General features: G+C 45.1%; 1 protein-coding gene across 1 annotated transcript; it reads left to right on the top strand.

The window, feature by feature from the left end:
• Nucleotides 1-330: 330 nt before the first annotated feature.
• LOC103184482 (succinate receptor 1-like) lies at nucleotides 331-3,729 on the top strand. Its single transcript, XM_007902495.2, has 2 exons — nucleotides 331-387; nucleotides 2,623-3,729. The coding sequence occupies exons 1-2, from the start codon at nucleotides 385-387 to the stop codon at nucleotides 3,727-3,729; spliced, it is 1,110 nt and encodes a 369-aa protein (XP_007900686.1). The 5' UTR covers nucleotides 331-384.
• Nucleotides 3,730-16,755: the final 13,026 nt, after the last annotated feature.

Raw genomic sequence — 16,755 nt, 5'->3', positions numbered from 1 at the left:
GGGTGGTCAGACCACTTCTGTGCTGTGGGCGGCACGGAAGCCCAATTGGATGGGTTCAAGAAGGGAGTGGTGGGAACGAAGCTGAGAAGCAACAACTCGTTCAAGAACTTTGGAGAGGAAGGTTGGAGATGGGGCGGTAGTTAGGGAGTAGAGAAAGATCCAGGGAGGGTTTTTTAAGGATAGGAATAATAACAGATGTTTTAAAGGGGTGAGAACAGTACCAAAGGACAAGGAGAGGTTAACGATGTGGAAACGTGAAATTTCATCAGCACATAATAAAGGAAGCATGTTTGTATTTCCTAACCCTCGCTGGCATATCATATTCTAACCACATGGCACCAATGCACCACTTCTAAGCAGACAAAAGCCCCTGAGAACTCCAGAATGGTAAGTGGAACTTAATGCTGTTCAGTGAATGTCAGACTCATTTGTTAGTGATGGAATTTAATTGTACAGCGCCTTGGGACATCCTCCCGACGTGAAAGGCGCTCAATAAATGGAATCTTGTTGTTGTTGTTGTTAATATCTGGGCTTTGCGAATGATCAGGGAATTGGATTTACAGCAGGTGGAGTCCCATAGCATAGTGCTTAGTGTGCTCTCCTTCCAAGCAAGAGGACCTGGGTTTAATTCCAGGGCAGGGCATAATCATAGGCAAGTTTCCTTACAGCTCATGTCTATGCTTACCTAGCGGATTGGCTGATCGCTTTCTAGGGGTAACAATCCCTTCAAAAAATGCATATATAAATATTTGGTTACTCAATCCACAACTGTTTGTGGGATGCTGCCGTCCCAATAGAGAAAGAGCTGTCTAAATTAATTCTACTCCTCCGCGCTCTCCCATAGTCCTGCAAATGTGGCCTCCCTAAATATCTATCTACTTCTATCTTGAGATGCATATCATTTTAAAGGAGATTAAAAAAGTAAACCCAGATCGATGCTTTAGACAATAGAATGAAAGGACACAGGTTTAGAATTGTAAAGGGTAATTTCAGGACCAATACCAGGAATTGCCTGAGGGCAATTAACGACTGGAACCGATGACCAGGAAGGGTGGCTTAGGGCAGGACACTGAGGCTCATTTTAAAGCATAGATGATTGTTAAAGCCCAGCACTATAGCAAAAAAAAAACATGCTTTGTGATAAGTATCACCATCCCACCCCAAAAAATTAATTCTCCCCTTTATTTTATCCCTTGCACTGCCCTACCTTTCCTACTTGCTCACCGCCCACTCGAACTACCCGCTACCTTTGCTCGGCTGGCTCTGGCCCCCTGTTCGTCCCTCACCCCTCTGGCTCCACCATCGGCGGCCGTGCTTTTAGTCATTATGCCCTGAAGTTCTGGAACTCTCGCTCCCAATCCCTCGCCCTGCCCCCTCGCGCCCCCCCCACCCCAACCCCCACTTTCAAATCCCACCTAAAGACCTTCCTTTTTGATCAGGCTTATGGTCACCTCCCACCTCGTTCTCCCCCTGGCTCAGGGTCAGACTCCACCACTGGTAAGCGCCCCGGGATGCTACCCGGTGGGAAGGGAGCTACATAAATGCAAGTTGTAGTTGTTATCTGGCTCAGGGTTTGGCCACTTTCTGTTTAAGGAACTGAAATAGGAAGTCAGAACCACAGTATTTGAGCAACTTTTTTGCACGGTTCCTGTTGCGAACACACAACAAACGATTCCGGTCACATTTACAGTAACAGACAGAGTAGTTCTAATTATAATAATATTTACGTTTGATAGAGCGCCTTGTCTGTAGGTTTTGCCATCCTTTGGATAAGACATTGAACTGAGGTCCCATCTGCCCGTTAATGTGGACGTTAAGTATCCCATGGCACTATTCAAAAAGAGGAGTTTCTCCCGGTGTCCTGGCTAACAATCCCACAGATAAAATTGGTCACTCATTCCATGGCTTTTTGTGAGACGTTGCTGTGCGCAATTGCGCTGCCACATTTGCCTACAAATACACAGTCACTCCATTTCACAGTAAATTCTGCGAAGCGCTTTCGGATGTCGTTCCGATGTGTTAAAGCACTATGCAAGGATTATTATTCTTATTATATATGATATGGTACCTTATCACGTCGTTGAGACTTCTTAAGGTGCTTAATAATAATAATCCTTGTTTTTGATATAGCGCTTTTCAAGTCTTCTAGATGTCTCAAAGCGTTTCACAGAATATACTGTAAAGTGAATTGACTGTATGTTTGTGGGCGAAATGTGGCAGCCAATTGCGCACATCAGTGTCCCGCAAACAGTCATGGATTGAAATGTTTTTTTTTTGAGGGATTATTATCAGGCGTGTGGAGTAAGAAAACTTTCCCAAGGTTTCGCCCTGCCGGCAATCGAACCCAGGTCTCTCGCTTGCCAAGCGAGTGCCTCTAACCATTGAACTATAGGACTCTTCACAGGTACAGTGACAATGTAGCACTGCACTGGACTGCACTAGAGAGTCAGCATGGACTATCAGCTCAGAATCCTCAATGTGGGGCTGGAACCCATGATCATCTGACTCAGAGGCAAAAAAGCCGCCAACTGAGCCAGACTGACACAGATTAGATACAATGGCAAACACAAGCGTTGTTACAACCCATCCAACATTCAGCCAGTGTTTGTTTCAAACCTACAGAATTCCTGTCCCAAGATAAACGAAGACCTGGAGTGGGAGTACCTGCCGATCATGTACAGCATTGAGTTCTTCGTGGGGCTGATCGGAAACCTGACCGTCATCTTTGGCTACGTGTTTTGCCTGAAGGAGTGGAAGTGCAGCAACATCTATCTCTTCAACCTGTCCATCACCGACCTGGCATTCCTCTGCACCCTTCCCCTCCTCGTCAACCAGTACAAAAACAAGAGCCAATGGCAATTCAGCGACTTGCTGTGCAAGTTTAACCGCTTTCTTCTCTACAACAACATGTACCTCAGCATCCTCTTCCTCACCTGCATCAGTGTCGATCGCTACCTACTGGTCATGAACCCACTGAAGATGTACAAGTTTCAGAACAAACGGGGAGCCATGCTTGTGTGTTTCCTGCTGTACATGTCTGTCACCTTGGCTCTCATCCCCATGTTTGTCTTCATTGGTCCCCAGGACATCACCCACGATGAGGAGAACATCACCGCCTGCGTGGACTTCGCCAGCTCGGGAAATGCCAACCACAGCCTCATCTACAGCATGTGCCTGACCATATTCTGCTTCATCTTTCCTCAGTGCGTCATGATCTTCTCTGGCATTCAGACAGCCAGAGCCTTGAAGAAGATGAGCAAACAGCATCGTAGGAACATCTCCCTGGAGAAGCCCCTCAACCTGGTCATCCTGGCTGTGGGCTCCTTTACCGTGTTCTTCACTCCTTACCACATCATGAGGAATCTCCGCATCATCTCTCGGATGAAGAGCCTGGGCTTCTTGAGCTGCACCAAGTCCTATATAAAGGCTGGATACACGGTCACCCGGCCCATAGCTTACCTCAACGCTGCCACCAACCCCATCTTCTATTTCCTACTGGGAGATAAGTTCAGGGAGACACTGATGAGCAGCATCAAGTCAATATTCCACCGAATGTTCCCATGTTTCGGGAGACGGGACACCCAGGCAAGCTGCAGCTCCTATGGTCTGGGGGGGAGGCGGGAGGAGGAAAGGGGGAAGACTAGATTATTTTCTGACTCAAGTTGCAAGAATCCGTCTCAGAGTTGTTCCCAGTTGCCCACTCGCTCGCTAGCTGTTGGCTCCAGTTAGGAGCTGAACCACTCAACTCTGGTGGCAAACACAACAGGATGTGACAATTAACACTGGTAATCTTCAGCATGGCTTCAAACCTGGTGTCAATTCAGCCAGTAATAAACAAGATTAACTATAATCCTTGCATTTGACCCAGTGGCTTTCATTGTCAGTAAACTGGCTCAAAGCTTCACAGGATTTATTGTAAAGTGCAGTGTATTTTGTAAGCAAATGCAGCAGCCAATTTGTGAACAGCAAGTCCCACGAACAGCTATGGAGTGAGTGACCAATGTTATTTGGGGGATTGTTGGGCAGCTGAGAATACGAGCGGTGGAGTTTTTAATTAATTGGTTGAATGGTGGAGCTGGGGAGACCAGAAATCAATACGGATTGTTGACCAGAACCTTGGGAAAGAGAATGGTGGGGCTTTGGTTTAAAATCTCATCCAAAGGTTTACATCTCCCACACCATGCTTCATAATCTATCACCCACCCTCTCCTAACTCCCCATCCCCCTGAGTATCAAGTTTAAAATCCTTGCCTTGCTCCACCCTGCCTTCCTGCAAATTCCACGCTGACCTGTCCGTTCCCTCCGCTCAGCAGACTCTGGACTGCTCCATGTCCCCACACCCTGCCCGCCCCACCATTGGTGGTCAGGCCATCAGCCTTTCTGTCCCCACCATTTGGAACTCCATCCCACAGTCCAATCGCCTCACCCCCTACCTTGACTCCTTGAAGGCCCATCTCAAGACTCTCCGCTTCGACCTTGCCTTCGGCCTCTCTTTTATCCCCACCCTCCCTGCCCTCCATCCCTCATGATCCCAACACCCAGCTCAGGTACAAATCCTCGATTGTCCAGCGCCTCGTAATTTATCTTTGATATTGTTGTCTTCATACTGTAGCTTATGCTGGTATTTGCTCTGTTAGAAGCTCAAAAAAAATTCAATAAAATGGAGCAGTATGTCAACAGCTTTGTTTCTCACAGTACCGGAGGGGGGGGAGTGGGGGGATACCATAAAAATTGACAGAAGAAGGCCATTCAACCCATACTGTCTGTGCTGCTCCCTCAAGAGCAATCCTTTCAGTTTCATTTACCTGCCCTTTCCTCTCCACACCCCCGTAACTGGCTCTGTTTAACGTATGTATCTAGTTCTCTCTTGAAAGTTGAAAATAGATTGAAAACATTTCTCCTAACCTCCGCTATTTGCTCGTTTACTGGGACAAAATGGCAATGGGCAGAAGGAGGATGGTATCATGAGGACGTCCCCAAAAGAGGATTGCAAAGACAGGGGGGGGGGGGAAAGCGTCCAGACAAGTGGGAACCACAGAGTGTGACTGGAGTGGCACAGGGAGCCTGGAGCCTGGAGCTTTTGAGCTCACAGCCTCCCGCGGGGGACATCTGGAGTGGGGATCGAGGACAACACTGGCGTAGAGTCTGAAGTGCCAACACCCAACCTCACTCCCAAACCCAATCCCTCGCCCCTCCCAGCCCCCCTGCCCCCCAAATACCCTCCCCCCCCAAAACTTCCTCCCCCCCAACCTCCCCTGCCCTCCAAAACCCCTCCTCCCCAACTTCCCTTGCCCCCAAACCACCCCTCCCCCAAACCCCTCTCCAATCGGGTTTCCCTGCCCTGCACAGAAACAGCTTTGGTCAAAGTGACAAATGACATTTTGTCCATTTGCGATCAGGGCTCCCTCTGCCTCTTCGTCCTCATTGACCTTTTTGCTGCCTTCGATACCGTTGACCACTGCATCTGCCTCCACTGCCTCTCCTCTCACCTCAGCCTTCATGGTTCTGCCTTGAATGGTTCAAATTCTACCTCCCACACTGTCTCCACTTCATCTCTACAAACAGTTTCTCCTCTAGCCCCCACACCGTTTCATGCGGCATTCCTCAGTGCAAGGTCCTTGATCCTCTCCTCTTCAATATCTATATGCTCCCTCTTAGTGATATCATCCATAGACATGGAGTCAATTTCTACATGTATGCAGATGACACACAACTCTATCTCTCTGTCTCCACCCCCAACTCCAGGACCACTGCTGTCCTGACAGAATGTCTGTCAGACATCAAGTCCTGGATGAGAGCTGACTTTCTTCAGTTGAACGTCAGCAAGACCGAGACTCTCCTGATTGGCTCCCGTCAGCGCCTCCTCACCTCAGGCGCTGACAGCATCACCATCCAAGGACGTACACTCCACCTCACTAAGCCAGTCCGGAACCTTGGCGTTTTGTTTGACCCTCAAATATCCTTTCTACCCCACATCCTTGTCATGACCCGTTCTGCCTTCCCCCACCTCCACAACGTTGCCCGGCTCCAACACTGTCACACGCCGCGTGCCGCTGAGACTCTCACACATGCATTCATAACATCCAGCCTCGACTATGCAAACTGATTGCTTGTCGGCCTCCCGAACTCCTCTCTCCATAGGCTGCATATCATCCAGAACTCTGCAGCCCGTGTCCTCTTCTGCACTAGGCTCCGTGACCCTATCACCCCTATCCTTGCCTGACTCCACTGGCTTCCCGTCACACAGAGGATACAGTTCAAGATCCTGGTCCTCACTTTCAAGTTTTGCTCCCCCCTAACTCTGCGACCTTCTAAACCCCTACCAACCTGCCGGCTCCCTCCGCTCAGTGGGCTCCAGCCTGCTTCACGTCCCCAGCCTCGCCCACCCCACAGGCTTTCTGCCACTCTGCCCCCATCTTCTGGAACTCAATCCAGTAGTCCCTCCCTTGCCTCCTTCAAGACCCATCTCAAGACCCTCCTCTTCGACTGTGCCTTCGGTCACTCTCCTACCCCCACCTATCGTCCACTCTCTCCAATCCCAACTCCCAGCTCAGGTCCGAAACACTGAGTGTTCAGCACTTTGGGATGTCTTCCCGACGTGAAAGGCGCCTCACAAATGTCAATTTGTTGTTGTTGTTTACTAACTATCTTAAATTGATGCCCTTGACCAGTGGAAATAATTCCTCCCGATTGACTCTATCCAAAGTCCTCGTAATGTTAAAACCCTGGATCAGGTCACCCCTCAACCTGCTTTGTTCCAGTGGAAAAAGTCCCAGTTTCTCTAGTCTCCGCTCATTGCCCAAACCACTCATCCCCGGTGTTATCCTGGTAAATCTCTGCACCTCCTCTGTTGTCTCTTTCCTAAAGTGGGATGACCAAACCAGGACCTAATAAAAAAGTCACACACAGAACACACACACACAATCACGAACCGACACGAGAACATCGACAGTAATGTACATCAATTTCAGATAGTTGGTAAACTAAGTAAATAGGATTGAATGGCTGAAACCAAATAAGTCTTCTTCTGTGCTGAAAAATTCTATGGTTTTATGGTTTACTCTTATTCAGTGTGTCCAGAATTTGGCAAACTCTTCAGAACAGCCTTAATTTCAGAGCCGTTCTTCTGAAACTACAGAAAAGTGATTTCAAAATCAAGGCTGAATTCAGCAATTTACCAAATCAATGGAGTAAATCGAGACCCGGGTGGGATTTTGTTCATTTATTAAAAGGACCCAATGCCAGTGAATTCCACTGGAGGGCATCCTGTAGCTGTGTTAACAAAGTAAAACGTTTACTTAAACTTCTAAGTGAGGGGCTGTTGTTCTGATGAACAATATGATTTGGAGACTTTTCAGTCTGACCGTGAGGGCTCAGTGTTAGCAAAGCTCCTCCGTGTTATTTTGCTGCTAATGTCAGTGAGCATCATCAGTTCCTCTACTGCACAGCTTTGTCCTGTAATTTCCTTGCAAGCCCCTCATACAAGCCAATCCACTAATGGCAAAAATAAACAGACATTAAAGCCACTGTGGGTTAAGCAGGGAGGACAGTGCTTACACTAAGAGCTTTCTGCTCCATTATCTCATAATAATCTTTACATTTGACACAGCGCCTGATCACGTCATCGAGAGATTCCAAAGCGCTTCACAGGATTCACTGTAAACTGTGATGACTGTGTATTTGTAGCTCCAATGGGGAGCGATTACCAGCACAGACATGATGGGGAGAAAGCAAGGAATGGGGTTAGAGAGCTCCAGTGGTGGAGCGAGCACCAGCACAGACCAGATGGCTGAATGACCTAGCATTAGATTGTTACAGTATAGAAGGAAGCCATCATGCAGTGACTATATTTGACAGCAATTACCTGCAAGACTTTGAGACATTTTGACTGGAGTCAATTATAGGAATAATATAATGAGACGGTCAAGGTTGATGTGATGGTAACTTGACTTTAGCATTTGTTATTAGCACAAAAAGCAAATATCGGAGGGGGCAGAGCAAGCAATTTCAGAGGCTGTAACACACTGAGACGTGAGAAAACTCCACAAACTGAAATAAAGTTCCTGTTATTGAAGCATATCCATCCTTGGAAGATGTATGTGCCTTCACACCCTCTGCTCTGTGTTTTATGTAAAACCCTCATCATAACAAGTGCCATTAGGCTGAAAGCAGTGGACTGGGAAAAATTTAATGACCAGAGGACACGACTGGTAAAGAGCAGGTGATGTTCGCAAACATCTCAGCTCCATCTTGGCTGTAAGCTGCACAATAGCAAGGAGAGAGCAAAGGCCTTTTAACCCATCAAGAGCTCTCCTCCACCGACTCATAAACGTTGAGAAACCTCTCACCCCCCATCCCTGACCCACAACCAAGCCCTGACCCACACCCCCAACCAAGCCCTGTCACTGCCACCCCCCATCCCCAGCCCTGCCCCCCCGCTCCTCAGCTGTGACACACTGCTGAAGCCTGAAGGCAGTTTTTACTCTCAAATTGCCACTGTTCAATCCCTTCCAAGCTTTCCCCCAGTCATAGGCATCCCCAGCTCACCAACACGGAATCCTCCTCTCCCTACCTCCCTCCACAGCTATTTCAGTCTTGAAGCTCCCCACCCATCGTGAAGGGTGCAAGTTGTTGTTGTTGCCCCTCCCCTTACCCCTCCCCTTCATCCCTGCCCTGTACCTAGCCCATCGCCTGCTTCTCCCCCTGCCCTTATACCTGTCCCTCCAGTCTTCTGGGACTGTGTATCCTACGCTCTTACCATCCTCCTCTGTATGAGGAAATGGTTCCAATCTCACTCCTTATCTTCCTGTCTCTAATTTTAACAGCTCCCCCCAGGTTTTGGATTCATCCACCAGAGGGAAGAGTCGTCCACTATCTCGCTCATTAGTTACATAGAATTAACATAGAATTACACAGAATATACTACGCAGAAACAGGTCATTTGTCCCAACTGGTCTATGCTGGAGTTTATGTTTCCCATGAGACTCCTCCCGCCTTTCCTCAACTAAGCCTATCAGCATAACCTTCTATTCCTTTCTCCTTCATATACGTATCTAGCTTTTCCTTAAATGCATCTATGCTATTCGCCTCAACTACGCCCTGTGGTAGCAAGTTCCACATTCCTATCACCCTCTGCATAAAGAAGTTTCTTCTGACTTCCCTATTTGGTTTATTCGTGACTATTTTATATGTATGGCTTCTGGTTTTGGTCTATCCCACAAGTGGAAATATCTTCTCTATTGCTACCCTGTCAAAATCTTTCATAATTTTAAAGACCTCTATTAGGTCACCCCTCACCCTTCTCTTTTCAAGAGAACAGCCCAAGCTTGTTCAGCCATTCCTGATAGGTATAACCTAGCAGTTCCAGGATCATAAATCTCTTTTGCAGCTTATCCAGTGCCTCTATATCTTTTCTATAATATGGGGACCAGAACTGTACATAGTACTCCAAGCATGGTCTAACGAAGGTTTGATTTAATTTTAACATAAATTCCCTGCTTTTCATTTTTATTCTCTAAAAATGAATCCCCAACACTTGGTTTGCTTCTTTTATGGTCTTATTAACCTGCATTACTACTTTTAGTGATTTGTGTATCTGTACCCCTAGATCCCTTTGCTCCTTTACCCCATTTAGATTCTTTTTTTCCAGGCAGTATGTGATCTCCTTATTCCTCCTACCAAAATGTACCACCTCAGTTATCTATATTGAAATTCATTTGCCAATTAAATGCCCATTCAGCAAGCTTATTAATGTCTTGTAATTTGTTGCAGTCCTCCTCAGTATTAACTATAACCTCAATTTGGTGTCATCCGCAAATTTTGAAATTGTAATTTCAATCCCCGAGTCCAAATCTTTAATATAAATTGTGAACAGTGGTCCCAATATCAATCTTTGTGGAACATCACTGCCCACCCTCTGCCAGTCTGAGTAGCTACCCTTTACCCCTACTCTCTGTTTTCTATCTTGTAGCCAGCTTGCTATCCATTCTGTTACTTTTCCCCTGACTCCACATGCTCTGAGCTTATTCATTAGTCTATTATGCAGTACCTTATCAAATGCTTTTTGGAAATCCAAATATATTAGATCTACTGCATTACCCTTGTCTACTCTTTCTGTTACCTCTTCAAAGAATTCAATGAGGTTGGTCAAGCATGACCTTCCTTTTTGAAATCCGTGCTGACTATTTTTTATTATATTTTCGTTTTCTAGATGTTTTTCTATTACCTCTTTCAATAAGGATAATTCCATTATCTTTCCTACCACCGATGGTAAGATGACAGGTCTATAGTTCCCTGGGCTTGTTCTATCTCCCTTTCTAATATAGTTATAACATTACCTATCCTTCAGTCCTCTGGCAGTACTCCCTTTTCTAATGAATTATTATATATATGTAATAGTGTCTCTGCTATCTCTTCCCTCGATTATTTTAATATACGTGGATGCAATCCAACTGGACCAGCGGTTTTAATCTGAGTTTAGTTAGTTTATCGATGATCTCCCCACTTTTTATCTTAAATGTGTTTATATCATTTTTGATCTCTTCTACTGTTATGTAGATCCATTTCCCTGGTAAATGCTGAGGCAAATCATTATTCAATATTTCTGCCATTTCAGTGTCGCTGCCTGTGAGCTTATCTTTTCCATCCCTTAGTAGCCCTATTCCTATTTTGATGTTTCTTTTGTTATTTATATGTCTGTAGAATATTTTAGTATTTCTTTTTATATTCCTTGATAATTTAATTGCATATTTCTTCTTTGCCTTCCTAATTGTTTTTTTGACTTTATTTCTAACTTCTTCCTATTCTTTTTTGTCATTCTCTCTCTTGTTGTTTACGTATTTAGTGACACCTCTTTCCTCAATCTCAACTTTGCCCTTATGTCTTTATTCATCCATGGTGACTCATTATTGTTTAGCTTTCTCTTGTTTTTAGCGAAATATATTTCTCCTGGACTCCATTGATCACTGTTTTAAATGTTTTCCACTGCTGCTCTATCTTTGTTTGCCAATATTGTTTTCCAGTTTATTTTCCCAAGTTTCATTCTCATCCCTCAAAATCAGCTTTTTTGCATTCTAGTACCCTTTTTTTGACATACTCATGTCCTTCTCAAACTTTATCTTAAACCTTATGATCGCTATTGCCTAGATGTTCCCCTACTCTTCTCTTATCTACTCTGGTTAATTTCTCATTACTAAATCCAGCAGTGATCCCTCCATTGTTGAGCCTCTTTCTTTTTCTTTATGAGTGAGATTGGAAGCATTTCCTCACACAGAGGGAGGTGAGAGTGCAGGACACACAGCACCAGGAGCCAAGTTGTCCATAGAAATGTTGCATATCACTAAGGGGGAATGTTAGCCAAGACTTTGAAAGAAACTCATTTAGCAAACATGCAAGAGGAAGTGGTCAGAACTTGAAGGAGAAAGGACGGAGGTTACAACAATTGCACAAAGCAAGCTTTCTGCTTAACTGAGGCACAAGACATTTGCTGTGTGCAATTGACTTCTGGTTTCGCCCACAAAATATTCAGTCAATTTACTTTATATCCTATGAAGCTCTTTGAGATATCTCAATGACGTGATAAGGCACTATATCAAATGCAAGGATTATTATTATGATTATCACTACCGAATTTGCCAAGCCTTCTGGAAAGCCAAATTCACATCTAGGTAGCTTGTCTACAAAACATTCTCCACACTTTACAATAAATCCTGTGACGCTCTTTGAGACAACATGGAAGGCACTGTGTCAAATACAAATTAGTGAAGGAAATAAGCTGAGCAAAGCTCAGGGCAACCCAATCCTTTACCATAACTATAACTACAGCGAATTATAAATTCAGTCTCGCTTTTGAGTCAGAATATTATGGGTTCAAGCTCCACGTTCGGGACTTGAAACTCATATAGTTTTGGTTGACAACAGTACCATGGGAGTGCTACATTGTCAGGGTGTCGTATTTCGGATAAAACATTACATCAAAGTCTGGTCTGCCTGTTCAGGTGGAAGTTAAAGATAATAATAATAATGATAATAATAATAACAATCCTTGCATTTTATTTAGTGCCTTGTCACGTCACCGAGACCTCTCTAATTATTTCAAAGGATATGCTGTAGAGTGGATTGACTGCGTATTTTGTGGGTGAAATGCAGCAGTCAGTTGCACACAGCAGCGTCCCACAAACAGCCGTGACAGAACTGATAAGGAGAAGGGAGTTTCTCTCTGCTGGTGTCTTGGCCAACATTCCCCCAGATAAAATTGTTCATTCACTTCATGGCTGTTTGTGTGACATTGCTGTGTGCAAATTGTGACATTGCTATTTGCCTACATAAATTGGAGTCCTGTAGCTCAGTGGTAGAGCACTCGCTTTGCAAGTGAGAGACCTGAGTTCAATTCCAGGCAGGGCAAAACCTTGGGCAAGTTTCCTTACTCCACACACAGCCCTAATAATAATCCCTCCAAAACCAAAAACAATAATAAATTGGTCATTTTCAATCTACGACTGTTTGTGGGACATTGCTGTGCGCAATTGCTGCCGCGTTCGCCCACAAATATACAGTCAATTCACTTTACAGTATATTCTGTGAAGCGCTTTGGGACGTCCTCCTGACGTGAAAAGCGCTATATCAAATGCAAGGATTATTATTATTATAAATACCATCACTCCACTTTCAAGGAACCCTGTGCAGTGCTTTGAGTTGTTCTCCTAACATGAAAGGCAATATCAAACTATTATTATTATAACTTCTCATCCAAAGGACCTCTGACAAGGCAGTGCTCCCCCAACACTACACTGGAGCATCAGATTAGATTGTGAGCTCGTCGTCTATTGTGTTCACCAACAAAATACAGTCACTACACTTTACAGGAAAACCGCACTGCAAAATATATCAGGACATTGTTAACTGATAAAGTGCAGCATCAAATGGAAGGATTGTTATCATGCCCATCACCGAGATGTGTGTGTCTGTAAACAAGTCTTGATAATAATGGTTCACAGTCAGTTGGGCCAAACAAAATAACAAAGGGAAATTCCTCAGAATGAGCTGACATTGACCTGCTGGCTCCCACTGCTGCTCACTTAGTGCTGCTGGCAGGGCCGAGTGCAGAGCAGAGAAACAGTCATGTAGCTTTTGCGAAATAGAACAGCAACACTGGAAACCCTGCCTCAGATTCTTTGTTCTACGTTGCGAGTGTTTTTGAGAATTCTCGCCTCTGTGTCTCTCTCTGCCTTTACTCTACTGAGCACCAGCAGGTGCTCTGAAGCTCACATCATTATAGTGAAGGGCTTGAGACTCACTGGTTAATGTCTGTTTGATAAAGGTCAGCGAGAAACTATACACTGGGGCAAGAGGAGGTTCAAGCCCGCCCCGACCCCAAATCTATCTACAGTATCAGCTTAGACTATGTGATCCCAAGTTCCCACTATAGGATACAGCGTTTTGTCCACAAAATATGCAGTCCATTCACTTTACAGTATATTCTTTGAAGGGCTTGAAGATATCTAGAAGACATCTAGAAGACGTGATAGGCGCTATATCAAATGCAGGGATTATTATATTATATATTACTATATATCGCTATCAGGAAAGATTGGACAGGTTAGAGATTTTAAGGGGAACTGGGAGGGGAACGCCCTGAGCCCTGAGGAGGATAATGGCCTTCTAAGCAAACTCAACCAACGGCCTTCTTTGGGTCAGTTGGGTGCCTGACATATTTGGAAACTCATTACCATGCCTAAGAGTATCAAAACAAAATTGATAATTCCATGCATCCCACCTCCACGTGGAAATTCTAGATGAATGTTAAGGCTTTGGTCATCTTTACTCCCCAGCCCCAACCTCTTGGCCCCCACCCCTCTCGCTTCCCAAATTCAGCTTGGGTGCGAACCACGGACTGTCCAGCGATTTGGGATGTCCTTCCAACGTGAAAGTATAAATGTATAAATGTAAATTGGTTGTTGTTCCAGCATCTCCCACCCTGTCTCAGTGAAAGGTGCTGCACACAAGCAATTCAGAGATTAAAATGCTACTCTCTAGCCAAGTTTTAGCTGGAGGATTTGGTGCCAGGACACAAAGAGAGATAAACTCCTTCTCTTTCCAAATAATGTCATGGGATCTTAAACAGGCAGACAAGACCACGGTTTAATGTCTCAATGTACTATGGGGACATGAACCAGGATCTTGTGTTTAGTGGGAGAAATGTCAACTAAGTCATAGTGTTTGACACTGCTTTGGCAACCAGTGCTGAGCTATGCTTCATTGTGAGTCATGTGGGTTTGTGTTGACGTGTGGGTAGGGAGGAGGGGACGAAGAGGAGACTAATAGGGTCGGGAGTGGGGGGGGGAAGGAAAGAGGAAGTTACGAGTTTATGTTTTTATTGGCAGCAGAACTAAGTGAAGCTTTCTCTGACCTGGCAGACGCCCGTGGCTTACTCTGGGCCTGGGTTTGATCAGTTGCTTTGCAAAAATGTGTGTGGGCACAGCCATGAAGCTCAGGGGAAAGAATTGAGAATTTATTTTCCAACAAAGTACCTATCAATGCCTTCTTAAGTGTTCAGTATGAAATCTAACACTCCACCCAGCCATGAGTAATAATAATTCTTCCATTTGATATGGCGCATTATCATGTTGTTGGGACTTGTCGATGCGCTTCATAGATTATACTGTGAAGTAAATTGAATCTCCGCTCCCCTATCACCCCAGTCCTTGCCAGACTGCACTGGCTGCCTATCTCAGAGAGGATCGACTTCAAGATCCTCACCCTAGTATTCAAGTCCCTGCACTCCTCTGCACCCGCTTACCTCTCTGACCTCCTCTCTCCTCAAAATAGCATCCGTTGCTTTCGTTCCTCCAGGTCTGGCCTCCTCCTTGACCCCCGAGTCCTCTGCTCCACCCTCGGCGGCTGTGCCTTCAGTCACTATGGCCCCACGCTCTGGAACTATCTTCCTCACTCCCTTCGTCTCGCTCCCTCCCTTCCCATTTTCAGGTCTCTGCTGAAGACCTTTCTTTTCAACCGCGCCTTTGGTCACCTTCCTCCCCCTCTCCGCTGGCTCGGCCCCGGGATCCGAAACTGTAAAGCACTCTGAGACGCCATCCAGCGTGGAGGGCACTATATAAATCCAAGTTGTTGTTGTTGATTGTGTAATCTGTGAGCAAAATGTGACAGCCAGTTGCACACAGCAGTGTCCCACAAGCAGTTGTGGATTGAGTGACAAAATTACTATTATTCGTTTTTTTGAGGAATTATTACCCCTGTAATGCAATCTGCAATCAAATAACAACTTAGGTAAACAGAGGCACGTGGAGTAGGGAAACATGCCTAAGGTTTCGCCCCACCTGAGAATCGAATCTGGATCCTCTCGTTTGCGAGTCGAGTGGTCTAACCACTATACTACAGGACTCCATATAATTGAGTGAGGGCAGGGCAGTATGCCAACACACTGTCAAAGCTCACTCATTAAAATAGACCACTTGGATGAGGTGCCCAGTCCAAAGGTGTGGAAGGGAGAAACCTCTGATAGGGCACAATAACAATCAATAATTAATAATCACTACAATAAATCAATACTCAATATTAATCAATAAATAATGATAACAATCCTTTCATTTGATACAGCCCTTTTCATGTCAGGTGGAAGTTTAAAAGCACTTCACATGATTCACTGTAAAGTACAACAACTGTGCTTTGGAGGCAAACTATTTGTGTTCGTCTTTCTGAACTAACCATCTGGAAAGATTTAACATATGTGGTTCCCTAATTATCACGTAGTCAAGGCAACAGACTATTATCAGGGACAATATGAAAGAAACTAAGGGCTGATTTTTCCAGTGATTTGTTTCATTGCGTAACACTTACATGCACACACACACAATGTACACATGAAGTGAGGGTCAAATTTTATCTGGGGGAATTCTTGGCCAAGACACTGGCAGGGAGAAACTCCCTTCTCTTTTTCGATAGTGCAGAGGAATCTTTAAGGTCCACCTGAAAGGTCCTTCGACAACACAGCACTGTACTGGAGTGTCAGCCCAGAATGTGAGCTCAATGTCCTGACTAGGGCGCTTAAACCCACAACCTTGTGACTCAGAGGCGAAAGCGCTACCGACTGATCCAGACTGACATCTTAAGGGTCAAATCAGATGAATAATGGAAAAATATCTTGTTAAAAGAAATATAACAATAAGTTTGTTCAGCTAACAAACCAGACAACCTCCTCCCCCTCACCCCCCCCATCATTAGCAGTCAGATTCAGAACACAAGGTAGGTGGGGGGAGGTGGGTGGAAGGGAACGGGGTTTTGTAGTGACTTACCAAACCCTACATGTGATAGTTTTTTTTGGTCAGCTGGGGGTCTAACACACGTGAACCCCATCACCATGATTAAGAGTGTCCGAACCAAACTGAGAATTCCATGCATCCCACCTACACATGGGAATTCCAGAGATAGATTGTTGGAATGAATACGCTCTCTCTCCCTGGAGGAAGATAGCTTCAATTTATTGTCAACCGGGAACCCCTGGTCCTTTTCATTTTCCGAACGCATTAGTTTTCTTGCCCTTTAAATAATAGTCCCTTCCTGGATTTTTTTGTCCCCATGTGAAGCACTTTGTCGTTTTCTACATTGAATTTCATCTGCCATCGATCTGCCCAATTCCCAAGAATGTTCAAGTGCTCCTGTAACCTATTCAACAGCAACAACAACTTGCATTCATATAGCGCCCTTCAAGTGGAGTAGCGTCGCGGAGCACATGTTCATCTT

Source organism: Callorhinchus milii, unplaced genomic scaffold (genome assembly GCF_018977255.1).
Source record: "Callorhinchus milii isolate IMCB2004 unplaced genomic scaffold, IMCB_Cmil_1.0 Scaffold11, whole genome shotgun sequence".
Lineage (NCBI taxonomy): Eukaryota > Metazoa > Chordata > Chondrichthyes > Chimaeriformes > Callorhinchidae > Callorhinchus > Callorhinchus milii.
This window is presented reverse-complemented; position numbering and strand designations above follow the sequence as displayed.